The sequence below is a fragment of the Brachypodium distachyon genome, chromosome 3 (assembly GCF_000005505.3).
Source record: "Brachypodium distachyon strain Bd21 chromosome 3, Brachypodium_distachyon_v3.0, whole genome shotgun sequence".
Lineage (NCBI taxonomy): Eukaryota > Viridiplantae > Streptophyta > Magnoliopsida > Poales > Poaceae > Brachypodium > Brachypodium distachyon.
In genome coordinates this window covers 20022265-20043981 of record NC_016133.3, presented here as the reverse complement: position 1 = coordinate 20043981, position 21717 = coordinate 20022265, and the positions used below count along the sequence as shown (strand labels likewise).

At 48.1% G+C, this 21717-nt stretch overlaps 3 protein-coding genes and 1 long non-coding RNA gene across 4 annotated transcripts; all 4 read right to left on the bottom strand.

Moving 5' to 3' along the window:
- Positions 1-1430: 1430 nt before the first annotated feature.
- LOC100839532 (proline-rich protein 4) lies at positions 1431-2690 on the bottom strand. Its single transcript, XM_003573679.4, has 2 exons — positions 2447-2690; positions 1431-2331 (listed from the first exon to the last, which is right to left on the bottom strand). Exons 1-2 carry the CDS (start codon positions 2604-2606, stop codon positions 1652-1654), a joined length of 840 nt encoding a protein of 279 aa, XP_003573727.1. The 5' UTR covers positions 2607-2690; the 3' UTR covers positions 1431-1651.
- Positions 2691-4995: 2305 nt separating this feature from the next.
- On the bottom strand, positions 4996-6959 carry LOC100836966 (hydroquinone glucosyltransferase). Its single transcript, XM_003571613.4, has one exon. The coding sequence runs from the start codon at positions 6691-6693 to the stop codon at positions 5197-5199; it is 1497 nt and encodes a 498-aa protein (XP_003571661.1). The 5' UTR covers positions 6694-6959; the 3' UTR covers positions 4996-5196.
- Positions 6960-9638: 2679 nt separating this feature from the next.
- LOC104583600 lies at positions 9639-12198 on the bottom strand. Its single transcript, XR_731452.3, has 2 exons — positions 11662-12198; positions 9639-11280 (listed from the first exon to the last, which is right to left on the bottom strand). It is a non-coding gene; the product is annotated as an uncharacterized LOC104583600 (long non-coding RNA).
- Positions 12199-15709: 3511 nt separating this feature from the next.
- LOC100836653 (extensin) lies at positions 15710-17800 on the bottom strand. Its single transcript, XM_003571612.4, has 2 exons — positions 17283-17800; positions 15710-17171 (listed from the first exon to the last, which is right to left on the bottom strand). The coding sequence occupies exons 1-2, from the start codon at positions 17461-17463 to the stop codon at positions 16108-16110; spliced, it is 1245 nt and encodes a 414-aa protein (XP_003571660.1). The 5' UTR covers positions 17464-17800; the 3' UTR covers positions 15710-16107.
- Positions 17801-21717: the final 3917 nt, after the last annotated feature.

Below are 21717 nucleotides of genomic sequence, written 5' to 3'. Positions count from 1 at the left end.
CTAATGAGAGATACTGACCAGCTGGGTAATTAGATGCAAGTTAGCACAAAGAGACAAAACTTTATTGAGCCATGGAAATCTTAGCAAGCCAATAACTTATGTTGTGTCAAATTATGTTGTTACTCCCTCCGATCCATATTACTTGTCCCAAATTTGTCCAAATATGGATGTATTTATGTTTAAAAAGCGTCTAGATACATGTAATATTTCGACAAGTAGTATGGATCGGAAGGAGTATTTTTTTGTAAACGTGAATTTTTATGTGCATTATGTTGACACATATGAACATAAGAGCCCGTGGCAACGCACTGGCATTATACCAGTAGTATATAAATGTAATTTTTTGTTGACATCTTCCCAATATATCTTTTTTGTTGACATTTTCCCCAATGTATCTACAACTTCGTTGACATGATTGCCACTATAAATTGGGCCGGCCCAATTTTCTATAGCTGGAAATGGCCGAAATCGAACAAGAGATGCCTCTATAATTTCCCGAAATTGTTGTTCTTATATCTGGAGTTAGCGATAAAGTAAGAGCAAGAAACCACAACAAAAGACCATATGTCTCTGGGCGAGACAAGTTTCAGTGGAATCTTCACACTAGTGGTTTGTGTTCGTTCAAATCAACGTGCCAGGGCTTGGTTCATTCAGACATCCCGATTTCTAACAAGGTGATATGGAAATTGAACGTTCCTCTAAATATAAAAAATTCCCTTCGCCTCATGCCTCAAGGAGTCACTTTGACTAAAGATAACCTATTATAGCGGGATTGGAAAGGTAGTTTGAAGTGCAGTTTCTGCCATGAAGATGAGACTATAACATACAATTTTTTCGGTGTCGTGTCTCTCATATTATGTGTTCAATGGTCCAAATAGTTTCTAAAATATTTTTACCTCATGATGCTCTTCATTTGTTTTGGCCTGATCAAGGGAGGTTGATAAAGGATTGTGAGAGCTCCTCATGGTTGAGGCTGCTGCTTTACGTTGAGAAATTTAGCTATGCATGAACGATATTGTTCTGAATCCAAATAAATTTAAATTCTCCATTGCATGTCCTCTATTCTTGCACTCATTGGCTTTGTACATTGTCTACTTTGCTCATGCCGGTGGATCGGCAACTGATTTTGAAGGCATGCAACAAATTGGAGCAAATGGTCAGAGTCTTTTTACCCCAATGGCTGACGGTCTAGTGTGCGGATTGATCATGTTTAGAAATGTTACTTTTCTTTCAATGTATATTTTTTTTATTTTTCGCTCTAATACAATATTGTTTTATCACTGAGATCAATAAAACTTCCATTTCAAAACCTATACAGTATAATCGTGAGCAGCAGGATTTGAACATGTTGAGCGTCACAACTTTACCACCACACCAAGAGGTGTTTCTAAAAAAAATTGTTAACATGGATAATTCTGGAGTTGCTAGTATTTTGCACCATAAGAAATCAAACTTTATATATGTATGTCTAATAATTTAAGATAGTTTACATGCAGGCCAATATATCATTCGAACAAAAGTTTAATTTATTTTGAAGAAACCTGATCGAGGACTAGCAGAACTGATGATCTCAGTGAGGATACTGAAATAGTAGGTAACATGACTTTCTCCCACACAGCGACTATATATTCTTCCTGTGGCACCATTTTCTCTATGGCTTGGTCTCCTCCTTGACAGGGGGGAACTTGGGGAACTTGTTGAAGAAGGGGTTCTTCTTGATGAGCGGGAGGAGCTTCTTGAATAGTTGAGGGTCCGTCTCCGGGTCCTGTCCTGCTGCTGTCTTCTGTTCGGCGGCAGGAGGATGGTAGATCGGCGTCGGGTGCGTGTACACGGGCGTCGTCGGCGGCTTGTACTCCGGCACGGGCGTCGGGTGCGTGTACACCGGGACGGGCGTCGGCGGCTTGTACTCCGGCACCGGCATCGGCTTCGGCTTCTTGTGGAAGTGCGGGATCACGATGGGCTTCTTGTGGAAGTGTGGGATAACGACGGGCTTCTTGTGGAAGAGGTGCTTCTTGTGGAACGGGTCGCAGAGGAACGCCGAAGCGCATTCCTTGGACGAGTAGTGCATCTTGCCGGCGACCGCGACGAAGGTTTTCTTGTCGACGGCGTCAGTGGACGACGGCCGGACGATCTGAGACGGCTCCTGCCCGGGGCATGGGTGGCCGGGAGCGCTGTGGAGCTGCGCGAAGCACTCCTGCTTCAGCTCGCCGTCTTCGTGGAGGAGCTCGGCGCCGAGGGGCAAGCTGAAGGCGCCGGACTTGTCTACATCACCGACGGTCTTGGTTTCGTACTCGCCGGCGGCGTTCTTGCACTTCACAGCCACTTTAAGTCCTGAAGAAATCACTCATGGTCCGGAATGAAAACGTGTCATACTAGTGTACAAGCTTATGAAAACTTGTCAAATTAAATTTCCCAGTAAAATGACTTCATTTGCAGATTATCATACCCTTGAAAGCAGCCTCAGCTTTCATGTTCTTCCTGGTGCAGTCGGCGCACTTGGCCAAGCCGACGACAGTGGAAGCCGCTGGGGACTTGTCCGCGAGCACGGACACAACTAGGACGGCGCAAACGCCAAGGACCAAAAGACCTCGAGGCAGAGCCCCCATTGTGGAATGGACTGCTTGCAGACGACGCGCGGTGAGGAGAGGAAGCAGTAGTGGGTGTTTGGATGGAGATTAAGGGGAGACTAGTGCTGGGTTTATATAACTTTGATGCCCATTTGGTCGAAGTTAAGTGAAGGAGCTGCCAAAATCTGGCGCCGGCTTTGCAGATCGATCATGAGTTAACGCCGTTCCAGGCTGATTGATTCTGCATGCATGCAGACGCAGAGATGATCGCAACCACAATTGGCTACATTGATTGAAAGAACAATTGATTGTTTGCAGGCTTTTGTTGCCATGGATTGATATATTTTTCTTGGTATGTCTGCTCAACTTCTGGAAGTAGACAGTGTGACTGAAGATTGCAGGACAGGATTCTTTTACAAGTTCACCTAGGAGTAGGTGGATATGCGGCAAAATTTAGCCCTTCATTTATTTGCTGATCTACCTCTCCAGTTAAAATGTATTAAGGGGGAGAGCCATTGAGTGTCAAACTGTGAATAGCATGTTTGCCTGCTCTGCTATATAATCCTACCCTTTGGTGTAATTCCATGTCTGTTACTTAAAGGTGAAAGCAAACATGTTCATGCCTGCTAGGTCGTTGCACCAAGCTCAGAACGAAATTTTCAGGTCCGTCCGAGATATTTTAAGCCGAAAGGTCTGTCTAAAACCCTAAATAGTCTGGAAATAAGTTTAAAATATATAAATACTACTCCCTCTGTCCGCTTTGATGAGGCGTGATTCATTTTGCCAGTAGTCCACAAATATCAGGCACATAGTGAAGCCATTCAACTAAAAAGACATGCATGCAAAAGTGGTCCAATCAATAAAAAATTAGTACTCCCTCCGATCGGTAATTCTTGTCTAAACTTCGCCCAAATACAGATGTATATATATGTAAAAAACGTCTAGATACATGTAATATTTCGACAATTAATTCTGGTCGGAGGGAGTAGCTTTTCTTGGTACTAGTGAAAACACTATTCACGCCTGGTATAGCCGGACGCAGGGTGTACTCGTTTATGCTAAAAAAATATTTTAATCCAAAATATATACTAGTAATGTTTAATTTCATATCGGTAGCTGTATCGTTTCTTTGACGAGGGAACTAAAAATTAGAAAAACGCTTACTCCCTCCGTCCAACAAAAAATGTCTCAACTTTGACTAAATTTGAATGCATCTATACGCTAAGTCATGCATCTATACGCTAAGTCATGTATAGATACATTTAAATTTTGACAAATTTAAAATATCTTTTGTTGTACGGAGGGAGTAACAAGGACCATGGACCATGGGCCCTAACGAATCCAAAGGAAATCTACACATGGTAGTGCTGCTGCCTGCTGCTGGTCACAACTCCAAGGATGGAGGTCGATCATCTCTTGTTTTGGATTTGTGTTGTAGGCCAGGTCCTCTGGTCCTTGGTAAGTGTTTTTCTAATTTTTAGTCCCCACCGGCTTAGCTCCACTGACCGGCTCCTTAAAAAAAAAAAAACTCCACCGACCGAGCTCACAGTGGATGGGCCACGTATTCTGTGAAAATCTTCATTGCAAACTTACAAATAGTATTATGTGAAAATCTTCATTGCAAACTTACAAATAAATTATTCTCGAACATCATTGGATAAAAACGCAGATCAAATGTGCTAAATCCCACGAGACACTTTAAACTCAATGGCAGAGGTCATGTGCAAGAGTTCGTTCAAGTTGTTAGTGCAATTTTCACATTTGATCTGAGTGGTGCGTTTCTGATCCAATGACTGCGAAAATAATTTAGGAATTTGTACCGAATGTGAGTTTTGATTAGATACATCACCCAGTTGATAGCCATCTTTAATTAGACACAACAAACTATAAATAGAAGATATAATTTTTTATATGAAAAGTCAGTAAGGGAAAACCCAACCCTTACATCATATAATTGTGAGCATCAGGATTCGAATCACATTGGATGAAATCATGCACCCAAAAATCCACCACCACACCGAGAGGTGTTTCGTAATAGAAGATATAATTATATCTTCACCCAATAAAAAGATAATAGTGAAATACACCACTAAATCATAAACTCGGAGCAAATGCTTAGTTTAATCCATGAACTTAGAAAACACACATAAAGGCTTAGTGTAACACTATGATAAAAAGGGATAATTCCGGCACGTGGCAGCTACGTCGGCTTAAGGGGGGACCGCGGGTTGCTGTTTGGTTTCTTGGGGTTTATTTTTGCAAAAACTTAACATAATTCTCAACGGGTTGTTATTGTTGTTAAATCAGCAAAAAATAACATAACTCTCTGCGGGTTACTGTTAATTTTTTTTGCGAAAACCTATCTGAGAAACCCAAACAACAACTCATGATCCTGGCAAAAAAAGGTAACTTTGTTAGCAAAGAATTCTATCTCATAAAACTTTCCTTTATCAACAAAAGCCAGCGCATAATATTTGCTTCAAGCTCACTTTCACAAACGATATCTTCTTTAGACAAAGACCGGCATTCACACATAGTCACCACACCCCACAGACAAATCTATGATTTTTATATCATGAAAGATTTACTTCGTACGGTTCATCTTGCACATGGAAAACACGTTGCATCGTTACCTCTCTCTGCCAAGCACCGCCTTCCACTTGGCGCCGACTTCTTCAAGCGCTCGGTGGGAGGACCCCTCCGCGGCCCCCAACGCACGTTCCACCGTTTGCTGCAGGTCCCTAGCACGGGCCCGAACGGCGCGCCCCTTCTCCCCCTCCATGAGCTCCTTCACGGCGGCCGCAAGCTCCTCACCTGTCACCACGCCGCCGCCCTCCTGTGCTCGCGCTCGCAGCGCCACCCCGAGGTTCCCTTCCAACAGAAGGGCATTCATCCTCTGCTCCGCGAACATCGGCCACGAGACCATCGGGACGCCGTGCTTCACGCTCTCCAGCGCCGAGTTCCACCCGCAGTGCGTCACGAATGCCGCCGTGGCCGGGTGGGAGAGCACGCGCACCTGAGGCGCCCATGCCGCCACGGCCAGGCCCCTGTCCCTCGTTCTCTCCGCGAAACCCTCCGGGAGCCACGCCGCCAATAATGGGTCCTCGTCGTCGTTGCCGTAGCGGGTGCCCATGGCGAAATGGCGTCCGTCGAGGCTTGGCATCCGCACGACCCAGAGGAACCTGTGCCCGCTCGCCTCCAGCCCGGCGGCGACCTCCGCCGTCTGCTCCACGGACAGAGCTCCGCTGCTGCCAAAGGAGACGTACACCACCGAGCCCGCCGGCTGCCGATCCAGCCACTCCAAGCAGGGCGATGATGATGCGTCGGGAAATTCGTCGGAATCTGGCGACCGGACGAACGGCCCCACGAGGAACACCGGCGGGAACGAGCCTTGCTCCGCAGCCACCTCGAACGCTTCCGCCGCGGCGGGTTCCATCGCGCGGAAGGTGTTCACTAAAAAGCCGTCGGTACCGCGGTTCCGCCGGCCCCAATCGACGAGCAGAGGGTATGCCGGCCCGTTGCAATCGCGGTACGGCTCCGGGAGGTCCGCCCGCTGCAGCGACATTCCCCCGGGAAGCTCCAGAGGCTCCGGGAGGTCGCGGTATTCGCCGGGGCCGGCGCCGTCGTGGAGCTCCAGGACGTGGCGCATGAGGGCGACCCAGGTCAGGTTGCAGGGGACGAAGACGTAGCCCGGGACGCCGAGCTCGGCGGCCACGGGCAGCGCCGCGGAGCAGAAGAAGTCCGGCACCAGCGCGGCGAGCGGCGGCGCGACGGAGCGGAGCAGGGCGCGGAGGCTCGGGAGGGAGCGGCGGGTGAGTTCGAGAACCACGAGGCCGAAGTGGGCGTCGGCGGGGAGATCGTCGATCTGGACGGCCGGGAGCGCGGCGGTGGCGACGGACGCCGGTACGTGGGAGAGGAGTTTTGGGTCGGCGCGGTTGGTGAACGTGACGAACGTGGCCGCGAAACCATGGTGCTCGACGAGACGCTGCGCCAGCTCCGCTAGCGGGAGGAGGTGGCCGGCGCCGGGGCTTGCCAGTAGAACGACGTGCGGCCGCGTCCTTGTTGGGGCCAGCTGCTCGGTAGGTGGTGCTGCCGCCGCGGAGCCCGCGCTGGGCAAAGGCTCCATCGGGACGTGGTTCTTGCAACGATTTACCACCGTGGGGAAAGGGCGGAATTTTGGGTGGCTAACTGTTAAGCAACTCGATGGCGAGCATCTGATGGAGTATCAATTAACGGATCGCGCTCCCAGAGGCAGGCCAGAGAGTGGCAGCGACATGGCCGCGGCTCCGGTGAAAGTGTGGCCGACAGCACTGTATCTACGCGACTACGCACAACGATGTGCACCGAGAGGTAGGTGAAACGAAGCTTTCTTGCATGGTAAAGTGGGGGATTGACTTTAAGGTGTACTCTCATTTGATTGAAGGAGTAGGTAAGAGGAGAGATGGCAGCGGCGGCCGTCGTTACCAGCGGTCTAGCGCGGCGCCGCGCGTGTACTCGAACGGGCGCTCAGGGTCGACGCGTCTGGAGCTTGGGCCAGGGAGCGCGGGGGAGCGTAGTTGGGCCGGCCTTGAGCGCAGCTGCGGCGAGCACGCGCGGTCAGAGTCGCGGGGCGTCAGGACGTAGGGATTGACGTGTTACGGCTGGGGGCCGAGTTCTGTTTGGCCCGCCGGTTCCGCCTGGAAGCGGTCCAAGCTAGAGGCCAGCGGGCTACACAAGACGGTGCCCAAACCAGGAGGAGAGAGAGAGGAAGAGAGAAATTGGCCGTACAGATTCGGTCTAAAGAAATTGGAAATGTTTCTGAGAGCAGCGATTCTAGCGGGGATTGGCTGTATTCCAAATTTGTTGCGGGTATAACCCATGCCCTGGCCGCTTATCTGTACGTGGGGTATTATACAAGTTCCCCATCCCGTCCCTCTCTCTCCCAGCCTCCTGTTTGCACCACGCCGCCGCCGTGAGGGCTGCCGCCGCCGCCCTTTGCGCGTGCTGCCGCCGACACCGAGCTCGGGAGAGATCCGCCTCTCCACCTTCGACCGCGGCGGCGCACCACCGTGCACCAAGGACGACGGTTCCTCCGATCCGGCGCCGCCTTGCCGTCCAGTGGCCGAATCGGGCGGATTGGGCACCGGCGCTGCCTCCCAAGGGCCGGATCGGGCGGATCCGCCTCCTTCGGGCCGGATCGGTGTCAGGGTCCTATCTGAACTTACTGAAGAATAGCTGCTGTCTATGAGATACCAGGGGTGTTGGCGTATTCTGGAAAGGCGCTTTCACTTAAAAAGATCACTTCTGTTCTGAACCGTTGATGTTTCATCCGACGTCGATCCATCTTTTCAGTACTTAAGCACTGTAGTTATCTTGCTGTAAACTGAAACTCAGTCAGGTAAACTCTATTCGATCGGGAGTATATAACCCGAGTCCTGCGATGAATGAAAACAAGAAGAAAAACCCTAATTTCATTGTTCTTTACTTTCCTGCCTTACTTTTCTGCCTTAGTTGCTTAGAACCCTAGCTGTATCCGAAACCCTAGCCAAATTCCCCACCAAATCTGCCAGTTACTGTCGATTTTCCTCCAAGAATAGCTCAGTTGCTGACAATCGGGGGGTCCCTAGGGCGGACGGCTTCTCCGACCCCGGACTCGGCGGCGCTGCATCCCTCGCGTGAGCAGGTGCCGAGGCCGCCTCCTTCCCCGCGCCGGCTGCCGCCACCTCCGTCCGCAATACCTGGATCCGCCGCTCGGCGTCGCCGACCACGCCAGCCACGGGCTCCTCGCCACCCCGCGAACCCTCCCGCCTCGCGAGGTCGCGCTGGATGGGGTCGTCGAGACGGCGGCCGAGGCATGCAAGATGCCTCGCGCGGCTCGCCGGGCCGAGGCGTTGCCATCCGCTTGCTCGCCGCGTTTCCATGAACAAGGCGTCCTCTCCAAGCAGCAGACGCGCCTCCAAATCAGCAGATGGCAGTGTACAAAATGCCCCATCCCCCTCCAATTTAATCCCCTTCCATCTCTGATGCTGCAGTCTGCATGCGTGGTGTGCTTCCTCTTGCTCCGTTCCCCCTTCTTCCTTGCAGGATATGTTTTTGCATTTGCATTCCTATAGTTCTAGTTCTATCTTTTTTACAGGATTTTTTATTTGAAGTTGCTGGACAGGGAGATTTCTGGGCGAGAGGTACTGAACAACAGCTTGATTGATGTGTCTTTTGTGCTAGATGCAAAAAAATTTGATGTATGCTTGTCCTAATTTGATGATCTTCATATACCATTGGGTTGATACCATGTCACTCTAAACATTTATAACTTTTACTAATTTGAAATTTGGAAATTGAATTGGTACTGGACATCAGCCTGATGGATGTGTGTTTTGTGCTAGATGCAGAAATTTTGATGTATGTTTGTCCTAGATGGTGAAATTAAATTTTGATGTGTGTTGAAAAAATCATTAATATTTCATTGAACTATCACTGATATCAATGGTATCTTCGATGTTTCGTTGAACTATCAATGGTACCATTGAAATTGAACTATCATTGGTATTTCTTGGAACTATCATTAATATTTCAATGAAAAATTATTCAACGGTATTGAAATATAAATGAAATGAATGAACCTATGAGTTACATGGGATCATCGATATCACACTACCCCACGGTATAGAATCTCTGACAGACAAGTTGGTCGGGAAAACGACTTTCACTGACAGAATGTTGGTCGGGGAAAGGGTTTTGCCGACCGACATTGTCTGTCACCGAAAGTCTTGTCGGCAAAGGTCTTTCCCGACCAACATTCTTTTACCGACCGACTGTTTGTCGGTACTATGAAATCTTTTCCGACCGACATTTTTTTCCCAATAGACCTCTTTTTCCCGACCGACTATTCATTACCGACCTACAGTCTGATGGTACGAGATTTGTCGACCAACTATTTGTTGACTCCGTCAACACTCTTTGCCGACCAACAATCTGACGGCATTAATTTTGCCAACCAACTCCTAGATACCATATGGCAGGCTTTCTGGCAACCCTTTACAAGGTGCTTTGCAAACCAATATTTGACAGTTCTGTCCATCCAAAATCCACCAATTAACAACACGCATATTATTAAATCAACCGATAGTATGATACATTAATTCATCACATTTACAAATTGTGCATGAAACATCGTCTAAGTTCATTACTACCAAAATAGATTAAGAACTAAAGACAATAAGTTCATACTGATCCAGTTTTACAAAATGATAGCTAAAAGGTTCATCTCCAACATCGATGCATTTCCTTCATTGTGCAATCTTGATGTGACCCACCGGCTACCATGTTCTCTTGTGTATTTTCCTTCCTACAAAAGGCAAACATGTCTCCATAAATCCTAGTCTGTTGGATCTACAAAACTGATATTAAGTTAGAAGTTTGGAGGAAATTAATTGATTAGCACATAAGCATATTAATCAACACTAACTAACAAATCAAACAAAAAAACATAATAGTAGCAGATCTACTTAATTATTTTACTTTCAAAAGATGGAATTCTCATTTTTTTCCTACTAATTAATGTACTTGTACAGAACAGTAGCTGTGCATTTTCTACTAACCACATTTTCTAGTTGTAGAGAACAAGTAGACCCAGCAGAACTAAAGGAATTGAGATAAGTGGTCACAAAGCAAATTGCATGAAAGTTGGATACATTAGTCTATCAAAGTGCATGAAAGTGGTTACACAACAAACAACAAACATATATTAGACTATCAATATAACAGATTCAATTATCCAGGAACTTTAAATATTTTACTCCTTTCAAACTGGCATAAGAAACAGTACTGAACTTGTACTGCTTTCTACTGTTTCAGGAAATTGATTGCTCCAGCAAAAATACAAGTACAAATACACACAAATAGAACATTGGAGCTGCAGAAATCCAACAGTACAAATACATACAGAGACTAACTCTGCTACTGACAAGTATATTAATTAGTAGAAAATGGGTGCTTGGTTCTCCTTTCAGCAGGGTCTTCACCATGGATATGCCAAATGAAAACTGAGCAGCAACTAATCTTATCCATATGACTTAGCCAAACTAATCTTATGCATATGACTTCCGGTAAAAAATAAATCTTATGCATATGACTTAGCCAAACAAATGCATCTAAGGGATGCAGGCATTCAGTACATCAAAAAATTCGGTACATCATGGAAGTAATGATGACATTCAGAATAGCATGCAGAAATATGCATTCCAAATCAATTTTTAGGCCAGCATTCCATCCATCAATTATTTCAGCAAGAAAACTGATATGCTTGCATGTTATATTGATCTACCACTATGGCAAGTATACCTCGGTATGCAGGCGGGATGACTGGAACCGGAACTGAAACTGGAACTGGAAATACACAAAAGTATACAATAGACTTTGGTGGAGAAGAAAGCACATTAACAAAAATACTGGAACTGGAACTGAAACTTAATTAAGTGCATCTACTACTAAATTAAATACTGTGTTGTACCATAGTAAATCTGAAACGTCAAGCATCACTCATGAATCAAACATTGCTAGAACCACTCTCTCTGAATTAATAAGTTCAAATATATACTCAAGTAAGTAACTCCTTCAAAAATCATCACTTAATTACTAGTGATTCCATAGTAACTCTTGCTACAATAATAACATAACCAAAAACACATGGAGGTAGTAGATGGGCTCACAAAGAAGATGCCCACGTTGTTGCCTCCTGAAGAAAAAATTACCACAATTAGTATCCTTGCTGCTGTATTTCCTTTCTACTATTATCAAGTCAAAAGAAATACCGAACAAAAGTATACAGTAGACTTTGGTGGAGAAGAAAGCACTCTATTCTAAAATATGAACTTTAGAAAACAGTTTACTTGATTCTGTGTCTTAGTGGTCTTTTCATTATCTGTTCAACTGTCAAGATGACACCAAGAAACATGAAATGGCTTCATTAGCAATCTCCCGTCAAAGAAACATCATGCAAGAATGAATTTTTTTGGTTGTTCAAGCATTTTAACAAACATTTGCTGGACATTCAATTTCCAAAATCTTTAAATGTTTTACACCATTCAAACTGGCAACAGGGTGTGTAAGGACATACCACCTCGGTGCGTAGAGGAGGGAGGAAGAGTGGTGCCGCTGGAATCACCACGCCGTTGCCGGCCAAGGAGAGTACCTGCGTGGGGGTGGCCTTCAGGCGCATGGGGGAGGTAGCGTGGCCGTCAGGTGCATGGGGGAGGTATGGACGGCAACGCGGCGGTCCGGCGCGAAAGGGGCGGTAGGCAAAGCTCCGCCGCCGGTCGGAGCGAGAACCTAGGCAGCATGGTTCCAGCGACTGGGAGGGATGGTGTGCGGCGGCAGGACGGTGTGGGCGCGGCCTGCGGTGGACGGGCTGGATGATGGGCGTGAGGGATAGCCGGCGTGGAGGCCGCAGGGAACTGGGCGGCGGCGGGGCGCGGTGGAGAGGCTCGATTTTGGGGATTTAGGGTTGGACTGTGGATAAAATTGAGCAGCTTCTATTGTTGTTCCGTGCGTCTGGGCCGAGAGGGGAGTTCAAATTTCATCCCCGCGTCAGCCCAGCTACCAACGAGTGGCTGGTCGGGGATTTTTACCGACCGATAATTGGTTGGCCAAGAGTCGGATTCCCGACCAACAGCTAGACAGCAAACACTTGAGCATTCCCGACCAACTGTTGGTTGGCGTATTTTTTTATTCCCAACCGACTGTTCGTCGAGAGTTTTTCCGACCTATTGTTGGTCGGCGATAGTGACTTTTCCAGACACACAGTGGTCGGCAATACTGTGCTGTGGTGTAGTGATCAGTGGTATCATCGCTGTTTCATTGAACTATCATTGGTACCATTGAAATTGAACTATCATATTTTCATGAAACTATCATTAATATTTCAATGAAAAATTAATCAATGGTATTGAAATATAATTGAAATGAATAAACCTACGAGGTACATGCGATCATTGATATCACTGGTATCTTCGATGTTTCATTGAACTATCATTGGTACCATTGAAATTGAACTATCATTGGTATTTCTTGGAATTATCATTAATATTTCAATGAAAAATTAATCAACGATATTGAAATATAAATGAAATGAATGAATCTATGAGTTACATGGGATCATTGATATCAGTGGTATCATCGCTGTTTCATTGAACTATCATTGGTACCATTGAAATTGAACATCATTGGTATTTTCATGGAACTATCATTAATATTTCAATGAAAAATTAGTCAATGGTATTGAAATATAAAAGAAATGAATGTATCTATGAGGTACATCGGATCATTGATATCACTGGTATTTTTGCTGTTTCATTGAACTATCATTGGTATCATTGACATTGCACTATCGTGGTATTTCTTGGAACTATCATTAATAATTCAATAAAAAATTAATTATCGGTATTGAAATATCAATGAAATGAATAAACCCGTGAGGTACACGGGATGTCCGGATTTTTAGACACGTGGGTGGGACCCATACTTTATTAAACCGGAGGCAAGTAGCTCTATCCCTGTCTCATCCTGTCCTTTTAGCACGTGGGAGGGACCCAGACATTTACATAACAATACCGGGTTCAGTAAATGAGACACTGTGTAAATACTGAGCAATATACATTGCGTGTCTTGATACGTCATAGATGCTGGCGACAGCTGATTGGTCTGCCCCATGCCGGTAGCTAGCCTGCCCGGTAAATAAGACTTTGGCAATGTTTCTCCAAAGAAAACAAACACAGGAATCGAATAAACTGCAAAGAAAATTGTTCGTGTAGTCTTGTTCCAATACCTCGTCCAGCCAATACGGACGGAGATGAATAAGTTCGGTTTTTGTAAGGCATACCATGATTTTCGAAGCCTTCAGGTCTGTAGGACGGTTTTGTAATATCTAGCATCCCCTCCATTTTCATTCCAAATTACGAGTCATCAACGGATGCTAGAGAGTGCTCATATCTGCGTTCAGATGCCCATTTATTTTATTATATCTATTTGGCGTCCTTGTCAACGATCCACCATGGAAATTCTCCAGGATGGCTATAGCTTACAAGCGTTGAGAGCAGAGTAATATTTGCGGCGGAGTCCGGCTGAGCTCTCGACTACTCTGTTTCCTCCGCGCCTATTTTTATATCCGCAGCTGCGACCCCATTTCAGCACCACAACACAAGAACCCAACTGGTCCCTCCGCCGGCATCGTTTGCATCGATCATCGCCCGGCCGGAGCAGCAGGGTCTGCAGGTGCCGAGCGCGCTGGACGCGGCCAAGGCGCAGTGGTACCACTTCACGGCTATCTTGGTGGCCGGCATGGGCTTCTTCACCGGCGCCTACGACCTCTTCTGCATCTCCCACGTCACCAAGCTGCTGCGCGACAAGCTCGGCCGCAAGAGCGTGTACGGGATGGCGGCGCTCCTGCTCATGGTCATCTGCTCCATCGGCTCGGGCCTCTGCTTCACCCACACCCCGAAGAGCGTCATGGCCATGCTCCGCTTCTGGCTCGGCTTCGGCATCGGTGGCGACTACCCGCTGTCGGCGACCATCATGTACAAGTACGGCAACAATTCTATTGTATCTTGAAGTTGCCTATCGATGAGACCGAGAAACATATCGACACGGAAGTGGTGGGGATTCTTTACATTTCTGAAAAACTTTTTAGATCTTTGAACTGGATTGTCCATCTTTTGGATGTTAGCAATAATCTTGATTCGTGTATCCACATGTTTACCTTTTCGTTCATGTGTAGTTAGACGTTCGGCAAGCGGCGCGATGCGTATGAGTCCGTAGAAATTTCAGTTAGAAGAACGTGTAAGTGAGATGTCGAGAGGTGTTGTGCGATGCAACACGAAGACGATATGCCATCGTGCCGTGCGATACGGCCGGACGCGTTGAGCTGCTGAAGAGGAGTTGGCCGGTGTCGTTGAGGTGTTGCTGCAGGCCGGGCCGGGTGATAATTATCTCTAGTCGTTGCATGCTACTTAGTTGTGCTTGGCCGAGAGACTTGGCCAAGTAGTTAGTAGTTGTTGCATGCTGGCAGTTAGTTGTAGCTAGCTCCTATTTGTGCCCGAGTCTTGGGGATCTCAGTTTAGGAGTTAGTCGTGTGTGTGCATGTAACCAGTAGAATAGGTCCTAGAGTAGTGGGTCGTTGGGGTTGGCTTATAGCCTGCTATATATATCTTGTATGCGAAAGAAAGAGGAATTGAAGGAGAGAAAAGCTCGGCTCTGAGAGGCAGCTCGAGGACCAAAATCTTGTTTTTCTTTTCTTGTGTGAGTTGAGAGATTCAGCTCCAACATTGTCTTTGATCTTATGCTTCAAACAAAAAGACTTGACATTTTTTGGAAAAAAATCCCATCCATCGTCTTCTCACATAATCTTCATTTGTTCCTTAGTGATAGGAATGAGATCAGTAGCATTCACAATATCTTCGATGGAGTGTCTATTTCTCAGTCGCCTAAGAAATAGTTATTTCTCAGTCAGCAATTGTAGCCATCCAATCAAGATTTTCTTATCCATCGGACCTACGTTAATCTTACACGAATTTCAATGATTGAATCAAAAGATTGTTATCATCGACTAAGAAATAGTTATTTCTCAGTCGCCTAAGAAATAGCAAAACCGTATCTTTGATTCTTCCTTTCCAAAGCTTGGCCGTGTACCCAAATAATTCGGCCAATAAATGTAGGGTAGTAAGATGAAAACAAACTCAAATGACTCGAAAGCTTGAACTCCGATAACCTCAGCGCTATTATATTGATGGAAGTATAAAACAGAACATGACACGGTTCTTTGTAGGTCCCTGTCTCTTTTAGGTAAGAGGATTAGAGGAGAGATGGCAGCGGCGGCCGTCGTTACCAGCGCAGCGCCGCGGGTGTGCTCGAACAGGCTCTCGGGGCCGATGCGTCTGGAGGTATGGCTGGGCCAGGGCCCAGGGAGCGAGGGGGAGCGTAGTTGGGTGGGCCGGCAGGTGGTTCGGCCTCGAGGCAGTCCAACCGGGAGGCCAGCGGGCTGCACAATGAGGGGTAAAACTGGGATGAGGCCAGCCTGATTCGGCCTAAAGAAATTGGAAATGATTTTCCAAAGAAAACAAACGCTAATGGCCTCAGTAAAATCCAAAAAATTGAATAAATCAAATTTGAGATGTGGAATCCAATGCGAATATTTGAAAAGATGAACAATTACATACAAATATTGTGCATATAACCGACAGACATCGATCACATTCACATCTAGAGCAAACATTATATTCCTCAGCATGACTAATTAGTAATTAAACAGATAGTTTCCCTTTAATGAAGCACATGCATATGCATCCAGCTTACATTGCCAAATGCCGCGACAAATTTCAAACCAAAACACATCCGAAATGCAGACTCCAGGCATCCTCATCAGAGCTCGTTCAGTGCAACCTCGGCGACCACAATTAATCAAGTCCCATTCCTTTATTCCCCATGCTAGGCGTTGGTATAGTGGTACGTACGTATGCTAATAGCAGTAAGTCGGATCTAGTTATCATTAATGGAGCTATAGTTACTGGACTTAGTGGGCCGGGGGAGTGACGAGCTCCGGCGTGGCAGCTGGAGGGCACTCCGGCGTCGGTGGCGCCCCGTATGCCGGCGCGGGAAGAGCGCATTCCGGTGGAGCCGGCTGCCCGTACACCGGAGCGGCAGGAGGGCACACCGTCGGCGTCGGCGTCCCGTACTCCGGCGCCGGAGGCGGGTATAATACAGGCGCGGGCGTCCCGTATACCGGAGCAGGGCATTGGCACCCGGGCGCCGGCGTAGGGGAGCATAGGCATCTCGGGCTCGGCGTCCCGTACACCGGCGTGGGAGTCGGAGGAGCGTATACGGGAGCGGGAGTTCCGTACACGGGAGCAGCTGGTGGAGCGTAGACCGGCGTGGGAGTCCCGTAGACGGGTGCAGGTGGAGCGTACACGGGCGTCGGAATCGGCGTCCCGTATACCGGCGTCGGCATGGGCATTCCGTATACGGGTGCCGCCGGTGGAGCGTATACGGGTGCCGGTGGAGCGTATACGACGGGCGCCGGCATCCCGTATACCGGCGTGGGCATCGGGCATTGGCAGCCCGGCGCCGGGGTTGGGGAGCAAAGGCACCTCGGCGCCGGTGTCCCGTACACTGGCGTCGGGGTCCCGTACTCCGGAGAGTCGGGAGGGCAGTCCGGGGCGCCGTACTCGGGTGCCGGAAGCTCGTACTCGGGCGGCCAGGGCTTCATGCGGCGGCGCATGAAGAACGGCTTGCGGCCGAAGAACAGGTTCTTCCTGCTGTTGTGGCACGGGAAGCAGATGTTGGCCGACGCGCACTCGGACCCCGGGTGGTGGCTGTGGCTCTGGAGCTCCGTGGTTTTGCCGGCCATGGCGACGAAGGTGCCGTCGGGCTCTGACAGCGGCACGATCTTGGACGGCTCCTGCCCCGGGCAAGGCTCGCTGCTCGACGCGCTGTGGAGCTGCGCGAAGCACTCGGCGGCACGCAGGTCGATGTCGGCCGGCAGTGGCACGGCGAACGCTCCGGAGCTGTCGAGCTTGCCCATGGCCTTGCTCTCGTACTCGCCGTTGCCGTTCTTGCATTTGATCCTGACCCCAAGACCTTATGGCGATAAAAATGGCAGCACGAAACGATTAGCTACTCATAATAAATGCTAAAGCAACTATAATTATTTGTTGTGCCATCCGGAAGCAGTTTCGTATATATACGTACCCTTGAACGTTGCCTCGGCGTCCATGCTCTTCCTCGCGCAGTGCACGCACTGAGCCATGCCGACGACGACAGACTTAGCGGCCGCCGTTTCTGCGACGATGCCGGCCGCCATGGCCGTCAGCAGCCCGGCGCAGACGGCTAAGCCCAGGAGGAGGAGCCTCCCTTGTCCTCGCCCCATCATTCAGGAAACTGCCACACCTTATTTCCAGATGCTCTGAACATGCAGCGAAGCAGCAGCAACGACGAAAAGCTTATATATACTGAGGCGACGACGGGTGATTGAGCGATCGATCGATCTGCAAACATTGCTGGCCAGATCGACATAGATCGACATACAGCTCGATCGATCTTTACTGATCATGTATAGACAGTACCAGTTGGTTGAAAGGAGTGGGAATTAATTAATTAATCTACCCATAGACGAGCCATTGAAGTCTGTTTCGGTAGACAACAGAATGAGATGTCGTTTCGGTAGACAACAGAGTGAAGTCGTTTGGGTAGGCAAACAGAATGAGCGAGCAATAGATCGATTGAATGCACACAAGTAGATTAATTGTGGGTCGAGGACGTCGCCACGACGCTCTCGCATAGTCTAATTCACATCATGGTTGCTACGCATCTCGCAGTAGGTGTGTCCGTGCATATGTGGTTCAAAACTGTTACAGCACATGCCAACGGGCGGGTCGGTTAATTGCCGCCTTTATGTGAACTCAGCGACCAAACAGCTGGACGTGTACATGCGTATATATGCGTATATGCTGTGTATAGGGTGAGGTTTATACAGTATGTACAGACTCATTCTCCGAGCTATTCGCGTCGTTTCTTAATTACGCGCCATAAATTTTGCGCCGCTGGTCCTGCAATGTACACCTCATCACCCTCTTAATTACTGCAGCCTTCCATCCATATTGTTCCTTCGGTCGATCCACTCCCCTTCACTGGCCTCTGATTTTGTAGGATTCCATAAACAAGTAGGGAGTATGAGATTGGAATGTCATGCTTTATTTAACCCTTGAAAATTGTGTGAAATGTTATTTTATTATCATATCGAAATCTTGAAATCTATTTTTTTTACCGCCGCGGAGAGGTAATCTTTAAATCATTGAGTACCTTGCAGTTTAATTTGCTAGCACTCTTTTATGTCTTTGTCCTTTTTTTCATTCTCTTATAGCTAAGAATTTATTGGCTGGTTAATCGTACAAATTGTTCTCTTGTCTTGCCCAACCTTAAAGCTCCCGAAATATAGCTGCCTGATCAAAATGACCGTGCAATAATTAATTGGTGGATCGGCTTTAGCCATCCTTCTTTCTATTTTTCTCGCACGGTTTCTTAACTAAATAATTTTTTTGAGAAAGTTTCTTAGAAATTGGTGGAGAGGTTCTAATTTTAAGTCAGCTATGAACTCTTTATTTTTAAGACCAGAGATTTTCAAAGAAAATTACGGAGTTACATATTTTAAATTATATATGATATGTTAGTCTTAAAATGTCCAACTCGGTACTCGGGTATGTCTAAATCTAAGTTGAACACTTGATTGACTTGGAAATAAAAAATCTCTAGGCTGCCCGAGAGATCGCAAATATGTAAGAGGAAATTAAGCAGAACCACCACATTTGAGTCACATATCTAGGAAAACCATTTTTTTTTCAAATTACCACTGTTTTTGGGGCCGGAGGTACTTCCGCGTGTTAGAAACCGATTCGTATACGTGTTGTATACGTGTCCTAGTCTTAGTCGTGTTGTACATGTAACTGTTGGTCCTTTTTATATACGAGATATGTGGAGGCTTTGTTCCTCACAACCCTAAATCATATTTTGGTATCAGAGCCAAACTCGTTTCCGTCTCTGCCTGCGTACGTGAAGTGCCCTGCCCGCGTGCGTACGTGATCGCCTCTGCCCAGCTGCTCGCGTGAGCTCTGCCTCCTGCGTCGTGCGTGCTCGAGCTAGCTGAGCGATGGCGACCAGCAGCTCGCAGCAGCTCGCGCTCGTCGGCCCCGTTGTTGCCCCGCCGGCTACCACCGCCACCACCGCTACCGTCGTTCCCGCCATCGGCGTGCGACTCGACCGCAGCAACTTCCCTCTCTGGCGGACACTCGTCATCACCAACCTCTCCGGCGCCTCCCTCCATGGCTTCCTCGACGGATCGGCCGCTGCGCCGGCCAAAACCGTCACCGAGGGCACCGGCGACACTGCCACAACCGTGGCTAATCCCGAGTACGCGAAGTGGTGGACGCAAGATCAGAAGGTCCTAGGGGTGCTCCTCTCCTCGATGCACGAGGATCTCGCGAATCAGCTCATTAGCTGTAAATCCACGGCTGCTGCGTGGACGGCAATTCACACGATGATCAGCGCGCAGAACCGTGCCGGGGTGCGGCACATCCGGCGTCAAATCCAGATGCTGAGGAAGCTGGACATGACCGCAAGCGAGTATATGCACAAGGTGAAGGCTCTCGCCGACGCCATGGCTGCCGCTGGGTCTCCGCTTGAAGACGGCGAGATCATAGATTACATGCTCACCGGATTGGGGAAGACCTATAACCCGATCGCGGCATCTCTCAGCGTCATCACCACTCCGGTGACCCCCGCTGAATTCTACTCCATGGTGCTGAACTATGAAGCACTGCAGCTGTTGCAGCAGTCCGACGAGGGGGATTGGTCCTCATCCGCCAATGCCGCTTCACGATATGGCGCCCCTGCCGGCAACCGCTCTCGCGCGCCTGATGCGCGCACGTCTGGAGGACGCCCCGCTGGATACTCGCATCAGGGCTACGACAGCCAAGGAGGCGGCCAGCAGCACGGCGGCCAAGGTGGCGGCCACGACAACCGCCGAAACAATGGCAGTGGAGGCGGTGGCGGCCACGACAACCGCCGAAACAATGTGGACCCAGTAGTGTTCCAGTCTCACGAGCCAGGCGCTCGGTGGTAGCCAATGGTGTCGAAGTGGGTCTACAATTCTCCATACTCACACGATGAAGAAGATCCATCTGGGTAGAATCACTGCTCAAGGAGCTAGGCGTGTCACAACAGCGAACCACCATCTTATGGTGTGATAACATTGGGGCTACATATCTGACGGCGAATCCAGTCTTTCACGCACGGACCAAGCACATAGAGATCGACTTCCACTTTGTGCGAGAGCGCGTTGCTTCTGGAGCTTTAGACGTCAGGTTCATCTCGACGAATGACCAACTAGCTGATGTATTTACTAAACCAGCTACACGACAGATGTTAGACCGGTTCCAATCCAATCTGAACCTTGTATGTAGTAGTAGTTCAGATTGAGGGGGAGTGTTAGAAACCGATTCGTATACGTGTTGTATACGTGTCCTAGTCTTAGTCGTGTTGTACATGTAACTGTTGGTCCTTTTTATATACGAGATATGTGGAGGCTTTGTTCCTCACAACCCTAAATCATATTTCCGCGCACTGATTTCGCAGTTGATTGCGTTTTGACAGTAAAACTGACAGAGGGGCCCACCTGTCGGTGCCACCGTGGACATCTCGTCCGCCCGTCCATCCTGAGCCCTCCCTCTCCCCACGGCGCCAGCGTGGACATCTCGTCCGCCCGTCCATCCTGAGCCCTCCCTCTCCCCACGGCGCCCGCGTGGACATCTCGTTCCGTCAGCCCTCCTCTCTCCCCTTTTTCTTCTCCAATTCCGGCCAACTCTCTAGCCCGACACCGGCCGCTCGCCGTCGACCTCTAGGCCTCCCCGACCCTGCCGCGTCGCCCCGCACCCTAACCCACAACGCCACATTGTTGACATGTATAGGGTGGAATAAAGTATCCCCGTACTGACTTAAACTTTGGACCACAAATACAGTTTTCTTTCCATCTTTGGCGATACATATGCCTTTATTTTTCAGTTCATCATTTGTCTCCATAGCTAGGAATGGGAAAAGTGAACCATAGGAAAACTCTACAGTATAAATAAGAAACTAAATTCATATCGGTGAAGACTTTAACTCAAGTGGTGGATTGTACATATATCCACTCCCCAACCAGGGGAGCTCACTCCCTATCGGGTGTTACTTTTGCTCTGCGTAAGTAATTGTATCATGTTTGGTCGTATTTGTCAAAGGTGATTGATGGTATTGGTACCGATCGAGCCAACGCATGCATGTTTAGTGCTGACTGCTGAGAGTCTTAATTGGTTCTTCCAGCTAGATGCTCCCACGAATCTATCCTTTGATAGTTACTTCGTAAGAGAATACTAGCAGAACTGAATTGAGTCTAGAAATTTAAATTCCAGCAATATTTTTCTGTTCAGAATTAACTTGAAAAAAATAGAGGAGCTGTTCCTTTTCTTTTTAGATTTCCAGCTTTTCTAGAAAAATGAAAGTACTTGAATTTTGTTTTAGCACTCACAACATAAAAACGCGGCAAACAATTTCAAATGTGATTGTTATTCGGCACATACAAGAGCTGAGGAGACAT

Excerpts from the sequence above, each read along its gene's own strand:
- LOC100839532 (XM_003573679.4), bottom strand. The coding sequence starts at position 2,606 with ATGGGGGCTCTGCCTCGAGGTCTTTTGGTCCTTGGCGTTTGCGCCGTC. Across the intron at positions 2,332-2,446 it reads AGCTGAGGCTGCTTTCAAGG|GACTTAAAGTGGCTGTGAAG; the intron begins GTATGATAATCT and ends TGATTTCTTCAG.
- LOC100836966 (XM_003571613.4), bottom strand. The coding sequence starts at position 6,693 with ATGGAGCCTTTGCCCAGCGCGGGCTCCGCGGCGGCAGCACCACCTACC.
- LOC100836653 (XM_003571612.4), bottom strand. The coding sequence starts at position 17,463 with ATGATGGGGCGAGGACAAGGGAGGCTCCTCCTCCTGGGCTTAGCCGTC. Across the intron at positions 17,172-17,282 it reads CGCCGAGGCAACGTTCAAGG|GTCTTGGGGTCAGGATCAAA; the intron begins GTACGTATATAT and ends TATCGCCATAAG.